The following is an 18,587-nucleotide window of genomic DNA, read 5'->3' on the forward strand; positions in this document are numbered from 1 at the left end:
GCACTGTGAAACAGCCAATCAGAGCAGAGCTCAACATTGAGCCGCACTGTGAAACAGCCAATCAGAGCAGAGCTCAACTTTATTATTCATGACCCTTCCAAATAAGGTAAAAACAGGCCATTTCATTCTAGGGACAAATCCTAGGGCTGTAAATGGACATGTAAAACCGTTTCTGGAGATATTTTGCCCTTACCTAAGCCACATACCTTCTATGTAGATATCAGAGAACAATTTTAAATATTGTATCAATGCATTCTATGGCACCTTTAATTTGACAACAAGTATCTGATTCCTGACCTTAAGTATCTGATTCTGGAATCGGAATCGATTTTCGATTCCCAACCCTAAATAGTAGTGACATCCCTGGATAATATGAACCTACCTGTTTCCTTTTGAAAAAGAACAATTAAGCTTGTCCTTCATAATCTTCTATACAGAAGGGAGGTAAAAGAAGATTCGAGTTTCTCTGACATTTCTCAAACTACAAAAAACAGTACTTAGACTAGAACTTCCTCTTATGATGGGAATGCCCAAAGGCAGCTTGCAGTCTTTTATATAGCACTGATCCCAAAAATCAGTCCCTTTACTTATTGAGTTCTCAAATACCTGACCTGTGTGTTGCAGTCAAAACCAGATTAGTCCAACAAGACATTTGTTTTCCTTAAACCTGTAAGAAAGAGTACAGCTACAGGGACATGCAAAATCACATCTTGGAAATTTATAGTTGACAGTTGGATAGTTGATGGGTTGCTTGAACAACTAGTTGGTTAAGGAAACCCTGTATAATTAAACTAGTTTAAAACAAATGTAGCAGACCCCTAACTGACAAATATTCAACAAATGTATATGCTAAATAGCTAAGCTTAAAACTTCTTATAGTCCTTGCCAGGGGTGTGCGCAATATGACAATTTTTGATCGTGGACGATTAAAATGTCTCCACGATCAGCTTTTGAAGAATTATCGTAGTATCGTGCTACAGCGTACATTCTATCAGTAGCAGTTCTGGCGCCTCCGTCTCAATATAGGCTACTGTTCAACGTGACATACATTCACATCAAATGTTAACTCGGCAGTAGAGTTACACTCACGGGACACTGCACTTCGCAATCACAAAAGTACATTATTTGCATGTGCTTTAAAGCCTTGCTCGCTTTTTCTGAGCATGTACACCTGAAGCTTGCGCACACTAAAAAGCCTGTCAAACAGCTCCTGATTACTGGACTTTTTACTGATTACTGAAGTTAACTTTCACGTCTAATTGTGCTAATACTGTCAAAAACACACAAGGTTTACATATAAACACAGTTGGTTATGTCCAAAGTGAAAGTCAACAGTTGAGAGAACAACGGATGCGTGCCTGTATATTAGACGTGTGCAGGTCTTAAAGTGACAGCAGACTGTAGTAAACATGCTGCCGCTTGTCATTAATTAAAATTATTTACTCACTCTCATGTTGTCCCAAACCAGTATTAATCGCTTTCTTGTGCTGAACACAAAAGAAGATATTTTGAAGAATAAGGGTAACCAAAGAGTTGCTGGTCTTTGAATTCTTCAAAATAACTTATGTTCAACAGAAGAAAGAAATTCATTCAGGTTTAAATCAACTTGAAAGTGGGTAAATGATGACATAAATTTCATTTTTGGGTGAACTATCCCAAAAATAAATTATTAATAAAACAACAAAACACAAAAAGAAAAAGAAAAAAAAAATAATAATCACACTGCTCTTGACTGAAGAACTTTAATACAGTTGCTTTAATAAGAATCAATGTATGATTTATACAGTGAAGTGTATGTAGTGTTCTATTTTTATATTTGTTCATTACATTTCTTGAATGTTACTGCTAAATACACTTACTGTACCCGAAAAATAAAGCACTGTTTGTTTTATTTGTATAATATGTGTATTTGTAATGTGCATCTTTGTTTTTATTTTTTAATAACAAAGATAAAATAATGACATATTTTCATCTCCGCCCACTTTGGCCTAAATATCTGCCATTCTTTTTTATTTTTATTATAATCGTCTTGAAATTTATTATTTGCGCCGATTAATTTACTCTAATGCTGTGGAACGTCACGACGATGCTGCTACATTTGCATTGTGAGGGTGTCAATTCATGATGCACCGTTACTGCCACAGTTAGCTCGGTAAAAGCATCTCCACACCTACATGCATGAGCGCTAAAATATTAATTTTTTTAGCTTTAATAGTCAATCATCCTGACTCATCATTCTAGTATAATAGCTGTTCATGTACTTATTTTGTATCTGTACATATTCAAGCAAACTGGAAGCCAATTTCTTTAATATATTCAGACTATAAATTGGGGCAGTAAAATGTCAGATAAGAGATTTAGCATCCAGGTGGTTGAGTGACAATGATTTGCACGAGCAAAGATTAGAGATGGGAACATTGTTTCTCTAATGCGTCATGGCAAGGCTGAACTTGCCGGGTTTAGGCACAAGGCCATCAGGAGGTAGTGGGAAGCGAGAGTGATTAGCAAACACAGCTACAGTGGTTAGCACTGGCTTTATTACCCTGGAGATGGGCCAGTGGTGCCTTTGCGTTCTCGGCTGTTAGCAACTGACGTCTGTGCTTCTCCGATGAGTCAGGGCTCAGGTTCCTCACTATTTGTTCCTCTTTAATTGTTTACCGTGTGGCAACGTGGCACTGCAGCTGAGCTGACACGAAACAGAAATATGTGACATTGAAGAGGAGCCTCTGGATGTTGGTGCCATGCAGAAAAGAGCAAGAACCATGAAGACATGGGCTCAAATAGCCTCAGGTAACTGAGCTCTGGCAGAAGAGCCTTACAGTGACACTGTAGAACGTATTGATTTACATAGCAAAGAGCCTCAAGACATCAATGACTGATGGTTTCTGAGGATGACGGTTTTCTTGACACCCAAAGCAATGGGTGATGCTGTTGGTCCAATAAAGCCTTCTGCAGTTAGTTGCCATTTCCTCCTCCTTCCTTGACTTGTTCTCCTCAAACCCGATGTGGCACACAGAGGCTCCCGCTAAATATTGTCAGCTTGAATAAAGGTGTCAATAAGGAATTTGATGGTAATCAGCTGAAGTCATTGTTCACTGCATTTGAAAAGCAATTACAGGTGATTATCTATAGGAAAGGAATGCTTTATAATAAAATAGAAAATAAAGGTTTGGATAAAAGTGTCTGCTAAAAGAATGAATGTAGAAGTAAAGCAGAAAAACTCTCACAAAAGATGCACTTTTGAGTAGTAAAAGCAAAATGCAAAATTGTGACAAGCAACTGATCTCTGACAGTCAACCTGAGGCACAAACCTCTTCTGCAAGGTATGACCTTATCCTTCGAAGGATTACACAGAATAAACTGCTAGCATCAAAGCTGGACTGCTATCTGCAATTTGTATTTCATGACACATAGTATAGGTGAAGCTGAACTAAAGGTGAATGGGAGAGAAGCAGCATTGTACAGAGTCATTATGTGAAAGCAACATCACCCTATTGATCAAACTCCTTTGACATGATGGTACTGACAAGAGTGAGAATTCTGCTCCACAACAGTGAATGGGAGACGGTTACTTGAGATGACTTTGTCAGCTCTACAAATAATTGTCCATTTTCTCTCCTATTAGGTGATAAGTGAGACACCCACTAGAGAGAGGGAGAAAGCCAGAATCTCATTGCTATGGAAACATTGCTTAGTTCACCATTGAGCACAGGAATGAGTAACATGTGGGGGGTAACAAAGGGAAAGATTAATGTTTGGTTCAGCCATTTTATGGTTTCAGAGGGCACGGCTCGATGAACGGCCGTAACTCAGGCACTGTGTGGTATCACGGCCACTACACATGAATCCACCCCCAGCTCTGGCCTTAGGCCCAGCTGTGCGTCTTCTGTCCACCTCGTCACGGCAGGATGGCGTTAAGTGGAGCGGTGGGGAGTTGGGGGCTCTTCACTTTCATATCACCTGACTGACGCACTCAAAAAAAAAATAGCCTCATTATAGGGCTGCACGATTATGACAAAAATCATAATTGTCGATTATTCCCGTCTTTAAATTATAAAAAAGTAAAAATATGAATGGTACTATAATGTTATACTAAAACTAAAACAATGGAAAAACCCTTAAGATAACATGTAGAAAGAAAAAAACATATCTTAAGCGTGCAGAAAAACATAAGTGGACTTTGAACGATTAATCGCCGCTTTGAACGATTACGTAATTGTGGCATCCATAATTGAAATTGCGATTAGAAAATTTGATTAATTGTGCAGCCCTACCTCATTATCCACATCATGGTGGGGGTCATTTCTTTGTGTGCTAAAGAGCCGTTTAATTAGGTAGATCAATGCATTCACCAAAAAAAAAAAAAAAAATTTCGTAATTAAATCAAGAATAAAATTGTGAAGAAACTCCCATAGTATTGGAGAGAAAGACTGAACCTTTAGAACCAGTTTCGGCATCTCTTTACCATGATTAATTTTTGTCCAGGATGCGGATTCGTACAATTAACGCTGACTGGGAAATGTCAGTTTCAGAGTTTTCCGCTTATTTATTTCTTTACAAACTGAACTGTAGAACAAATTATTTCAATGTCCAAATAAACAAAGTAAAACCTGAGAACAAATGTCATATATCAAGATCCGAATGTATTGGAACAACTTTAATTGCATTTACGAATCAATAAAAGTATAAATTAAATCAAGAATAAAATTGTGAAGAAACTCCCATAGTATTGGTGAGAAAGACTGAACCTTTAGAACCAGTTTCGGCATCTCTTTACCATGATTCATTTTTGTCCAGGATGCGAATTCGTACAATTAACGCTGACTGGGAAATGTCAGTTTCAGAGTTTTCCGCTTATTTATTTCTTTACAAACTGAACTGTAGAACAAATTATTTCAATGTCCAAATAAACAAAGAAAAACCTGAGAACAAATGTCATATATCAAGATCCGAATGTATTGGAACAACTTTAATTGCATTTACGAATCAATAAAAGTATAAACATTTTGTCAGCTTTAGGCAAGAAAAGCTTTTGTTTCGCTATACTGGTTAGTTTTCTTCTGCGGCAAGTACAATGTTAACAAGAAAGTGTACAAGATCAAAAGGAAAGTGGATCAAAAACATATCAGTGCTTTCTGGTCGATTTAGAGCCATTTATACAAGGGTCTTTTCGGCACAACTAACATCACTCTGTTCTTATCCAGCACAGACTTCCTGCAGAGTGGCCCATTCTACCCTGCTTAGAGTCTTTGCCCTTAAGGTAAGCCTGACTGCTGCTTCAAAAAGCCTTGTGCACATAAAACCAAACCAAAGTGTTTGAAGACCACATAAAAACCTGAAACGACCCGAGGCAGAGGGAGGAAAAGGCAAATAAATGAAAGTGTAAAAAGGCCAGACGTCAGTGCTTACAGACGGCTGCTGGGAGGAGGGAGAAAGTAGGGTTCCACCAAATCTTTACAATGAAGAGAACAGCTGGGCACCAGGGCTATTAGTAAGCATTGACAAACAACGGCCTGATTCATCTTGTCCTGGTTCTAGCACAGACAAACAGGCAGGCAGGACTGCAGGGAGCAGAGAGGAGAGACATAGGTGGCGTAGTCAGAGCGGCGAGGCAGGAGGGAGAAATGAATAGGAACTGTGAATCACTGTGCACGCACTCCAATTTGCTTTCATGAAAGAGCAGCAACGTTGTTGCCAGGGGTATTCCACACTGATATTTAGTTCCCCTCGTTTCAACTGCGATGCCAAATGCACAAGTGCTACGCGGCACACAGGAAGAGGGAGGAGGGAACCCGGTTGCTGAGTGAGAGTCCAGTGGGAAAGGTCAAGTCAGAGGCATAAGTCATCATGGCACATTGTCACTACTGTTTTCGCCAGGATGTGTCACTCGGTCTGGGTCACGGGGACTCAGAAAACTCCTGCCGTCAGTTTCGTATTCTCACATGTACCGCTTACCCAGTCTCTCTTGCACAAGCACATTTCCTCTGACACACAGACCAGCTAACACCAGGAGTCACTTAGTTACACTTACTTTACCTTGAGCTCTCCCTGTTGCAAGCATCAAACGCACACCTGGAGAGGCGCCACGATCGTGATTAGTTGTAGGCGTAAAAGGCCACACATGAAGAGAAATGCCAAGGGCACAAACAAACACGGGGACAGGCACACGCTTGCGTGGTGATTAACACTGAACTAGTCCTGGCTTTTCGCACTAGCAAAGATTCATTTGTATTCTTGCACTGCTGAAGAGGCGTGACATGAAACCCATCATGCTATCTCTTGCATATCTGGATCCTGACAGACAACATCTACCTGTTCCCTAACGAGAGAAAGCGTCTGCATCCTAATCTTGCTTTCCACTGTCTAGACACCAAGAAAATTAGGATAAAGCTTAAAAAAAAGCAAAAGGCATCATATGCCACGCTCTACGGAAGCCAATTCTATAAATGAGTTTGCTTGGCAATGCACTTCCACAACTTGTGGTTTTATGAATGAGGCGAGCAGGAGGTGATAAAAATGAATGGGGACAAGGGTCATAGGAATGGAAGATTGGAGCAGGGGACAGTGCGTATGCATTTTCTGCTTCTCTAAGCGCTCAGCTGACCATAAGGATGATTGGGAACTCGCCGCAAGAGTTGAAAAGTCAACAGCACGCTAATAACAACACGGCCTTGCCGAGCCTAGATAGACTTCCACTACACATAGTGGGTGAGTAAAACGTCCTTAACTTCCAACATTCTTCAGACTTGGTTTATATCTTAAAGAATCTGAAACAGTGGTTAACACTTATCTGAGTGCACTATAATTTGCCAAGCGACAAGTCTAGTCTGGAATTAATGGTAATTACCAATAAGATGGACTGGAAATCCGCTTCCAAGAAAAAAAAGAAAAAAAAAACACAGAAATGTATGACACATTCAAACAAGGTGAAAATGCATCACTTTTGAGAACAGCAGTCACGGTCACTTAAAGGGGCCATATGATGTTGCTAAAAAGAACATTATTTTGTGTATTTGGTGTAATGAAATGTGTTTATGCGGTTTAAGAAATCAGCCTGACGTCTATGAAAGTGACAGCGGTGGCACCCAGCCTCGTCACATGCACTGACTCTCGCCATGACAGCCTTCGGAGGCAGCAACGGATTGACAGATCCTCTCCATGGCCGTAACTCCTATATCACACGTTTCTGCGCTGGGTCAGGGTCAGTGACGTAAGGACAGACCAGAGCCACAAGAACTGATGCTGACACTTTGGGAGTCACACCATTCCTTATCTACGATGACGGAATAGTAACACTTTAAGCATACTAATCACAAGAAGAATTGCAGTGCAGCGACTGAAAAAAAACTAACAAAAAAAAAAACAGAGGTAACAATTAGGGCTGTGCGATTTGGGGGAAAATATCAAATTGCGATTTTTTTGACAGATATTGCGATTGCGATTTGATTTGCGATTTTAAATTTGCAAAGTAAAATTACCGTACCTGTTTTGTTCGTTGTCTGTCATTTCGAAGCTTAAGTTGCATACGTTTTTCTTTAGTTTTAATTTGCCTAACTATCGATCTGACCCAGTAGACGCCATAATCCCACTCTGTCTCTCTCCCGCTTGCGGTTTTTTTTTTTTTTTTAAATGGTGGGTGTTTACGCAGTTGGCTAGAGCAGTGCTGATTGGGGAGAACGGAGGTGCGCTCACTCTATTGGTTAGTAAGACTGCAACTCAAGGCTGGCAGTCATGCATATGCTCTGGAACAGAGTAATATCGCGTCCATATCGCAGGCTTTGCGATTAGGAAATCGCAACGTCTCAAATCGCGATTTCGATTCGATTTCGATTAATCGCACAGCCCTAGTAACAATGTATTTTTTTAATTAAAATAAGCACAGTCATGAATATCACAATGATCATAAATGCATTTTTTATTTCCCCCTTGTACACACCATCCTTGTGTGACGTAGATAGTCTATTCTGATCAAAAATTTACAGCTGATACTGATTAGCTTCCATGTCATCTTAAAATCAGCTGATACTGGTATTTATTAATTAAGGTTTTATAAGGAGCTGAGCTGCTTGCACGTAAATGAACAGTGTTCACCGTTAGGGATGTAACAATTAACCGCAAGCCGGAAATCGATTAAAATATGTGACGATTCAAATCGGTTGAGATTTGAGGGGAACTGACTACCTAACTGCCAATAAAAGGTATACGTGGTATTTTCTTTTCATCTTGCCTCTGAACAATGCATATTAAAGTAGTGTTCATAGGCGCAGCTGGCCCTGGCCACCCCCGGCTCCGCCCCTGGTTTATAGGTATCGGTATCGATATTGACGATACTGGGCTTGAAAATATCGGTATCGGATCGAAAATAAAATAAGAGGTATCGCCCATCCCTACGCAGCTCTGCTTTGTTTACAGTGGTAACCCAGTAAACACTGTATCATTGCTGTTCATCAGCGCCACCTGCTGTCAAAGAGTGAATCTGCATCTCATTCAGCTCATCTGCTGTTTCGTTCAGATATGTTTTATGTAGTATATTTTCACAAAACTAAAGTCAGACCATTCTGTTTTTTCTTCAAATTTCAAAATTATACAGTCTAATTTAGATTAAAAACTACTCATGCTGCATGTATGCTGCATCTTTGTTTGGATCATGATTAAAATCCAGTGGTTGCCTCCAATTTTAAGTGGAAAGAGCACAGACAAAGCCATAGTTTGTTCATATTAAGACATTTCTTTTATTTGTGGGTTTGTTTTAAAATTTACATTTAGTTTTGTTATATTTCAATTTCACAAAGAAACGTGCAGCAATAGCCTAATAAAATGACACCTTTTCATTTACTGTATAATTTGTTCAATCAAATTTTGTTTAAAAAAAATTGTGAGAAAATCGAATCGTGAAATAAAAACCGTGAATAGAATCTTGAGTTGAGTGAATCGTTACATGAGGACTGAGCAATTAATCGAAAAACTATTTCGATTTTGGCCTCCAACGATTATGAAAATACAATAATCGAGATAAAACGATTATTACGCCCCCATTCCGCCCCCTTTTCCAGCGCTATCGTTCCTCCATAAAAGCCCAATTTCACGTGCAAATCAGTAAAATTATGTAACGTGACTTTTGCAAAATGGGACATGCTTAATTTATATAAGTATATTTATTTATGTTTTTAAAAGCTTGAAAGAGAAGATATATCCTCAGGAAGATATATGCGCTCGGAACAGAACACAGACATGTAAAGTCATCTTTTAGCTCAAGGTGCGCGCCTAAACGGTCAAATACACGCAAAAATGTGTCAAAATGCGGCGCTTAGTGATTATTCATGTATACCTTCGTCGGTCACATAATAAATGAACGTAAAGAGTTGAGAATGAAAATACGCGTGTAACGGTAAATTGGATCCGTTAAATTGGTAAATTGGATCTCTTAAAGTGACAGCGGGCTATTTTCCTGCTGCGACTGTGTGCTTAATATTAATCAAACAAAAGACAAATTCAAAATATTTCGATTTTGGCCTCCAACGATTATGAAAATACAATAATCGAGATAAAACGATTATTACGCCCCCATTCCGCCCCCTTTTCCAGCGCTATCGTTCCTCCATAAAAGCCCAATTTCACGTGCAAATCAGTAAAATTATGTAACGTGACTTTTGCAAAATGGGACATGCTTAATTTATATAAGTATATTTATTCATGTTTTTAAAAGCTTGAAAGAGAAGATATATCCTCAGGAAGATATATGCGCTCGGAACAGAACACAGACATGTAAAGTCATCTTTTAGCTCAAGGTGCGCGCCTAAACGGTCAAATACACGCAAAAATGTGTCAAAATGCGGCGCTTAGTGATTATTCATGCATACCTTCGTCGGTCATGTAATAAATAAACGTAAAGAGTTGAGAATGTAAATATTTTTTCCCCCCACAAGAATACCAACATGTTTACCTTTGGTTTAAGAAGCGGTCTTTTACTTTAGCATGAAACCCATCCATCGTTTCCTCAATATTCGCGTCATTTTTGCTGCACGCAGCTTCGCGCTCCTGCTGACGCGGCGAGTATAAACCAGGCTCTACACTCTATAAGCGCTGCGCAGTTCAAACGAGTAGCGCGGTTTCTTTATGCTTTCAGTTTCGTTAGCCGTTTCATGTTTCTCATATGCAACAGAAATGCAGCGCTTATGAGTTAAACAATGCGGAGGTCGCGCCAGTGCGACCGGACACAAAATTTAGTCGCACCGGCAGAAAAAATTATCGCAAAATGTGCCCATTTGGTCACACACTGGAGCCCTGTGCAGTACAGTATTTATTTATCCTCAGTTGTTCAAATCGCGGTAAACGAATACGGTTATAGTGATTAATTAAAATACGAAACGTTAATACTAACCGTGGTGTATTTTAGCACGATTTATCGTCAAACCGGTAATCGTTACATCCCTACTGGGCATCCCTAGAGAAAGTGTCTGACCTCAGCAGAAAATGTGGCAAATAGAGTAGATAAGTTATTTTAGAGAAAGTGAGCAGTGTAAGTGTCACAACTCCAAATTATCAGGGCACAAAATACCAGCATGCCATTTTGCATGATTTAAAATGTTTTAGTACAAAATCTAAAATATATTAATATTGATATACATCAACATTAACTATATTGCCCACTCTTTCTCATAATATGATGACGATCATTATTATCAACAGACAGACCTGGCTCAGCTTGCTCTCCTGGGTTCAACAGAACCATATAAGTGAGTTTGCCATGAGAAATTATTTCAGCAGAACTTCAGCAGTCTACTAGGTAGAAAATAGCTTTTTCTGCAGAACATAGCTTATAGACTTGACAGAGAACACACAAGTGAGCATGAAGAAGCGATGCTGATTTATCCTACCTGTTGTGGTCCCTCTCCGTTGACGATGTTGGGCGGGTGCGGCGGGGAGGTGAGCATTGGGATGTCGTGGCTGAGCAACTGGTCGGACTCCAGTGGGGAGGTGTGGTCATCCATGACTTCCTCATCCACACTACAGGGGAGGCACTGCTTGCTCCTGAAACCACAAAGAATTCAGTCAATAATTCAATTTCACCAAATTTGCCCAGATGTCGGCTTTTAAAGTAGTTGGAGCATTTTTAATTACTCGCGTCTCGCCTCCCTCCACCATCAGGCGAGTTCGATTTGAAGCGGCGCTGCCTAGAATGATCAGTGTATGACATAAACCGCGAGAGCGATTCGAAAGCATAAGGATCTGTCTGCTCTCTTATCGCTCTCGCGGTACTTGATGTCATACACTGATCATTCTACGCAGCGACGCTTCAAGCCGAACGCGCCTAATGTATGCTACCACGACAAATGACATCAGAAAAGCGTCAGTACGTTATAATCGGTTATGGTCTATTACTGAACTGATACCGAATCGTCCTTGTCTGCATCGCGATGCATCGTTGAAACGATTAATTTCGACACCCCTAACAACCACTCGCTCAAAATCTCCACAATGGCTGCATGCACGCATGTATATTTCAAACTGTGAAATATTTACCTCCTCACAATTTAAGTACAAGATTTAACTAGATAATGACAATGTATCATTACTTCAGTGTCACATTATTCTTCAGTAATCATTTTAATATGCTGATTATTATGTTGAAAACAGTTGTGCTGCATAATATTTTTGTGGAAACCATGCTACAGGTTTTTATGGACTTTGATGAATAGAAAGTTCAAAAGTACAGCATTTATTTGAAATACACTTCTCACTTTTTATCAATATCAATTTTTAACAATCCTAAAGTGTTGGTTAAGTAATCCTTTTTCTTCAAAACCAGTATCTTACTGACCTCAAACGTTTGAACAGCAGTGTAGCAGCAGTCCCTATAAATAACCCTGCAAGAAATTGAAATAAAAAAGTGCTATATAAAGTTTATTGTGGAGAGCCATTTAATTGTTGATTCCAAACCTGAGCATCGCATTAGCATTATCTCATTCCATTGCTCATGAGGTCATTTTTAACCTTACACCCACAGTGTCACGGACATCCTTTAGGCTCGACTTAATTACACTGCTGAATTTACACATGCATAACTTTACAGGGGAAGAACAATAAAAACACAAACTATTTCCATTGACTAATTTGTGCTCTGGTACTTAGCTATAATAGTCAGGCCGTTCAGAAAACTGTATTGTCTTCTCAGGGTCAGTCGTGGTTTCAAGCATGGAGTGGGACATCAAACACAAGAGGCAGCGATCTCCACTTCTTTCTTATTTTAGAACTGTGTGTAAGAGAAAGTATAAACTATTTTAAGCTCCATTCAAGATACTCTGGGACTGCTTGACCTGTCTGGGTGCCACGCAGCAGAGGAATGAAAATTCGCCATTTGTTTCCTGCCACGTCCACACGCACGCACTCTGAAACGAATTCAAATTAACTAATCAACTCATAGTATGGAGTACGGCCCAGTGTGAGCACGCTCACTGCTGAATTTACACATGCATAACTTTACAGGGGAAGAACAATAAAAACACAAACTATTTCCATTGACTAATTTGTGCCCTGGTACTTAGCTATAATAGTCAGGCCGTTCAGAAAACTGTATTGTCTTCTCAGGGTCAGTCGTGGTTTTGAGCATGAAGTGGGACATCAAACACAAGAGGCAGCGATCTCCACTTCTTTCTTATTTTAGAACTGTGTGTAAGAGAAAGTATAAACTATTTTAAGCTCCATTCATTGTACTCTGGGACTGCTTGACCTGTCTGGGTGCCACGCAGCAGAGGAATGAAAATTCGCCATTTGTTTCCTGCCACGTCCACACGCACGCACTCTGAAACGAATTCAAATTAACTAATCAACTCATAGTATGGAGTACGGCCCAGTGTGAGCACGCTCTCTCTCCTATGTATCAGCCTCGCAATGAGTCACAAGCAGAAGGTAATAAGGAGGAAATGGCATGTGTCCTTGAAGCTCATTAGTATCTAGCGCATGCGTTCTCGCCGGCCGCAGTGATCAGCCTAATCCGTTAGCTAGTCCCGTACTTAAACCCACGCACAAAGTCAGGTTATGGGGGTGATGCTCAATAAGACGAATCCTGCTGAGACTTAACAAACCGCTTTTCAGCAGACACAGGCTTTAGGAAGATGGGCAAATGCAGCACCTGCGCCTGTCAGTGGGGTTTAATTCAGTCGGACCTTGTGCACAACATGTTTGGTACTTTCCTTCCAAGTCAACACTAAAATATGGTATATTGAAGCCATCATGCAACATTTTTAACCTCATAAATTCAGGAGTTTTTTTTTTTTTTCTACAGTCAGACTTCCAGTTCTTGCCTGGCAGATGTTGACAGGGATAGAAAATCCTACAGACTCTATGAAGTGAAGGTGGAACCAGAGCCATATCTAGGCTCAGGAATCATAGAAACTTGGGGCTGTGCTCTTTGACTTGGGCCAGGAAACAACCACCCAAGACACCATAGTAACTACAATGCGCTAACAACCACTCAGAACACCTTAGCAACTGCACAGCTACTCTGGCAAACACCATCAGCACTCAAGTATCATGGTGGACAGTTTTTTCACAAGCAATCACCACTGAAATTTTCTTCAAAAAATAAAAAATAAATGTATAACTTGAGTAAGGGATTTTGAAAGCCACTTTTTTATTATTTTAATTCAATATTATTTTATTAATAAAAATTTCTAAACATGCACCCTGTATCTTTATTCTAATGTTTCTCTTTTTTAATAAATGTAATTACTTTAAAATTAACTAATTTAATTACTTGTTAAATGTTAATTATATTAAACTTCAAAACCTTGAAGCTTTTTATATATAACTAACAATTCGAAAAAATAATTATTTTATTTATAAATTATTATTTATAATTCTTATAATAAGTCTTATAATAATTATTATAGCATCTTCTGTAACCTTTATATCATTGTCTTTACTGTCACTTATAAACAAATGAATGCATCTTTGCTGAATACAAGTTATGAAAGCCACTGTGTGCAATTATATTTCAACAAATTAGAGTAGAAACATAATTTTACAATTACAGATAACACATTAAAATTTTTCTTTATAAGTTCATGTAAAACTGCCTTGTGTGCAATTTACATTTTTGCCCTCAATTTTTTAAATGAGTGTTAATTATTATTATTATAATTATATCAATTATATATTATTATTATTATTATATCAATTATATAAAAAATAAATAATTGAATTTAATAGTTCAGACTCAGTTGTTAATTGTAACCTTTAATATTACAGTAATGCGCAATAGGGCTGAGGCTTTCAGATTAGTGTTCTGTTCAGGTGCACCCATTCGCTGACTGAATTCTTTTAGAAAGTGTGCAGATGTGCATATAATGCAAATAAGATGTTAATTTCACAGTGTAGGCAGCTTTATTGATTATACCCGAAGTTTTTTGAGAGTGCTTAAACTCGTGCTACACTGAAGTCAGTGACGATATGATAATGTACATGTTCTTTGCTCGCTTTCAGTATATAGTAGTTCCATGAATGCAAGACATATAGCCTTTTTCACACAAAATAGATAAATATATACATATACACTGCCATTCAAAAGTTTGGGATCAGTAAGAATTTTCATGTTTTTTTAAAGAAGTTTCTTCTGCTCATCAAGGCTGCATTTATTTGATCAAAAATACAGAAAAAACTATAAAATTGTGAAATATTATTGCAATTTAAAATAAAAGAATTCTATTTTAATATACTTTAAAATATAATTTAATTTAGTTTCTAACATTGATAATAAATCAACATATTAGAATGATTTCTGAAGGATCATGTGACACTGAAGACTGGAGTAATGATGCTGAAAATTCAGCTTTGATCACAGCAATAAATTATGTTTTAAAGTATATTAAAAAAGAACACATTATTATTATAAATTGTAATATTTCATAATTTTACAGTTTTTTTCTGTATTTTTGATCAAATACAGGTGCATCTCAATAAATTAGAATGTCGTGGAAAAGTTCATTTCAGTAATTCAACTCAAATTGTGAAACTCGTGTATTAAATAAATTCAATGCACACAGACTGAAGTAGTTTAAGTCTTTGGTTCTTTTAATTGTGATGATTTTGGCTCACATTTAACAAAAACCCACCAATTCACTCTCAACAAATTAGAATACTTCATAAGACCAACAAAAAAAAACATTTTTAGTGAATTGTTAGCCTTCTGGAAAGTATGTTCATTTACTGCACATGTACTCAATACTTGGTAGGGGCTCCTCTTGCTTTAATTACTGCCTCAATTCGGCATGGCATGGAGGTGATCAGTTTGTGGCACTGCTGAGGTGGCATGGAAGCCCAGGTTTCTTTGACAGTGGCCTTCAGCTCATCTGCATTTTTTGGTCTCTTGTTTCTCATTTTCCTCTTGACAATACCCCATAGATTCTCTATGGGGTTCAGGTCTGGTGAGTTTGCTGGCCAGTCAAGCACACCAACACCATGGTCATTTAACCAACTTTTGGTGCTTTTGGCAGTGTGGGCAGGTACCAAATCCTGCTGGAAAATGAAATCAGCATCTTCAAAAAGCTGGCCAGCAGAAGGAAGCATGAAGTGCTCCAAAACTTCTTGGTAAACGGGTGCAGTGACGCTGGTTTTCAAAAAACACAATGGACCAACACCAGCAGATGACATTGCACCCCAAATCATCACAGACTGTGGAAACTTAACACTGGACTTCAAGCAACTTGGACTATGAGCTTCTCCACCCTTCCTCCAGACTCTAGGACCTTGGTTTCCAAATGAAATACAAAACTTGCTCTCATCTGAAAAGAGGACTTTGGACCACTGGGCAACAGTACAGTTCTTCTCCTTAGCCCAGGTAAGACGCCTCTGACGTTGTCTGTGGTTCAGGAGTGGCTTAACAAGAGGAATACGACAACTGTAGCCAAATTCCTTGACACGTCTGTGTGTGGTGGCTCTTGATGCCTTGACCCCAGCCTCAGTCCATTCCTTGTGAAGTTCACTCAAATTCTTGAATCGATTTTGCTTGACAATCCTCATAAGGCTGCGGTTCTCTCGGTTGGTTTTAAACTACTTCAGTCTGTGTGCATTGAATTTATTTAATACACGAGTTTCACAATTTGAGTTGAATTACTGAAATAAATGAACTTTTCCACGACATTCTAATTTATTGAGATGCACCTGTAAATGCAGCCTTCATAAGCATAGGACAATTTTAATAGGTAATCAAATCTTACTGATCCCGAACTTTTGAACGGCACACTCGAAAAAATGTTGGGTTGTCCAAAGTTGGGTTGAAACAACCCAGCATTTTTTAGAGTGCAGTGTACATACATGTCTCTCTAAAATTAACACATCCAACGCACCCCACCCTTGCTCAAACCTGTTCATCGCCTTGGCTTGCATGTAGTTGCTGATGCAGGATGACTGACTGTTTGATCTCTGATCAGAATTCAGTTATATGCCCCTAAAATTCAAGATATACGAGTAAAAAATGCCCCTGTATGGGTTTTTTGTCTTTTATTCATACCTATGACATAGTTCAGCAATATCACACAAGCAACAGTTTTTTCATGAATATCTGCATCATTATAAACGTGATGCTGATTTTATACAAGAGTTCAATAAACAAGTTTCTATTTTCATTTTTTTTTTTTTAGAGTATTATTTTATGTATTTACAAAAAATATTTCATATTTCAATATTCCGTTTTTTTAAACCAATTAATATCACAGCATTTATGCAATTGTAATTGCATTCATGCCACCTCTGAACAGTCTGTGTACATACTGTATACCTAAATGCCACTTCAAATGCAGCTCCTGAAAACAATGTTACGGCCACATAGCTTTAAACATTTGTGTAATAATGTTGAATCAAAATATTAAATTTTAAATTTACTTTTAATAATTTTTGGGGGGTAATTTCTTAGCCCAAATTGAAACATTATGTAATTAATTAGATAAAAAATTGTACTCACTTAAGGCTGATTTATACTTCTGCGTCGGACCTACGCCGTATGCTATGCGTCAGTTTTCATTTATACTTCTGCGTCGTTGTCCGCGTCAACGTGCAGTACACATGTAAACCACTAGTCAGCAGTGTCCACGGGCATGTTGCTGGTGTAACCCGCAGTACCACTGTAAAAGCCGAAGAGGAAGCGGCTCATCGGGGAAGCATTATAGCCGTGACGGCGCAGTATAATAAATGTTAAGACACTTGTTCTTTGCTTTGTTTTATTTTATATAAGAAGGTGTGACATTAAAAGTGCACATAATCACACACAAAACTCAAGTGCATACGGAGGGAGGGGTTCTAGCAGACCAATCACAGCGCTTGCGGTCTGCGTAGAATTGACGATCTGTTAGATTTTTGGAGAGGTGCACGTCAGGCTACGACGTAGGGTGTGCGTCTATGCGTAGGCTATGGCGTAGGTTCGACGCAGAAGTATAAATTTTACTTTTGGTATTTTGGTTGAATTTAGCATCAACAATCTAGCACTGGTATCAGACTAGTGAAATTCTGTGACTGCTACAACCTCATAACATATTTGAAGGCCCACTGATTTAACAGTCAGGTAATTCCAGTGCACAAGTGTTGAGTAACAAAGAAAACGAGAAACAACATACGATGTTTCTTTCCAGTTGTAAACCTGCTATTTTGAAAATGCAACACCATAATACGAGGGAGGCCACGGCGGGGGGCAAAAAGAAAAAAGAAAAGACCGCAAGAAGGTAGAAGTCAGCGCTCACTCTCTCTAAGCGCTACAGTTGAGTGCTTTCTGTGGTCTAATTCCTCCTCTCAGCAAGACAGCGGATGACGCTAACAGTGGAGCATGGCCTAAGGGTGCAAATCTGTTCTTGGAAGGGCAAAAGGTCAGACACTGGAGGTGACGGCTTCCTATTAAGAGGTGTAATGTGACATTAAAAGTGCACATAATCACACACAAAACTCAAGTGCATACGGAGGGAGGGGTTCTAGCAGACCAATCACAGCGCTTGCGGTCTGCGTAGAATTGACGATCTGTTAGATTTTTGGAGAGGTGCACGTCAGGCTACGACGTAGGGTGTGCGTCTATGCGTAGGCTATGGCGTAGGTTCGACGCAGAAGTATAAATTTTACTTTTGGTATTTTGGTTGAATTTAGCATCAACAATCTAGCACTGGTATCAGACTAGTGAAATTCTGTGACTGCTACAACCTCATAACATATTTGAAGGCCCACTGATTTAACAGTCAGGTAATTCCAGTGCACAAGTGTTGAGTAACAAAGAAAACGAGAAACAACATACGATGTTTCTTTCCAGTTGTAAACCTGCTATTTTGAAAATGCAACACCATAATACGAGGGAGGCCACGGCGGGGGGCAAAAAGAAAAAAGAAAAGACCGCAAGAAGGTAGAAGTCAGCGCTCACTCTCTCTAAGCGCTACAGTTGAGTGCTTTCTGTGGTCTAATTCCTCCTCTCAGCAAGACAGCGGATGACGCTAACAGTGGAGCATGGCCTAAGGGTGCAAATCTGTTCTTGGAAGGGCAAAAGGTCAGACACTGGAGGTGACGGCTTCCTATTAAGAGGTGTAATGAGAAAATTGGGGGGGGGGGCCGGGGGT

At 39.1% G+C, this 18,587-nt stretch overlaps 1 protein-coding gene across 1 annotated transcript in view; it reads right to left on the bottom strand.

Moving 5' to 3' along the window:
* LOC107726703 (fibronectin type-III domain-containing protein 3a-like) overlaps window positions 1-18,587 on the bottom strand; it is a 70,516-nt gene that overhangs the window by 38,996 nt on the left and 12,933 nt on the right. The window contains exon 2 of the mRNA XM_016536397.1: window positions 10,878-11,031. Coding sequence (XP_016391883.1) covers window positions 10,878-10,991 — 114 coding nt within the window. The 5' untranslated portion in view covers window positions 10,992-11,031. The remainder of the gene's footprint in view (window positions 1-10,877; window positions 11,032-18,587) is intronic.

Source organism: Sinocyclocheilus rhinocerous, unplaced genomic scaffold (genome assembly GCF_001515625.1).
Source record: "Sinocyclocheilus rhinocerous isolate Xijiao unplaced genomic scaffold, SAMN03320098_v1.1 scaffold974, whole genome shotgun sequence".
Taxonomy (NCBI): Eukaryota; Metazoa; Chordata; class Actinopteri; order Cypriniformes; family Cyprinidae; genus Sinocyclocheilus; species Sinocyclocheilus rhinocerous.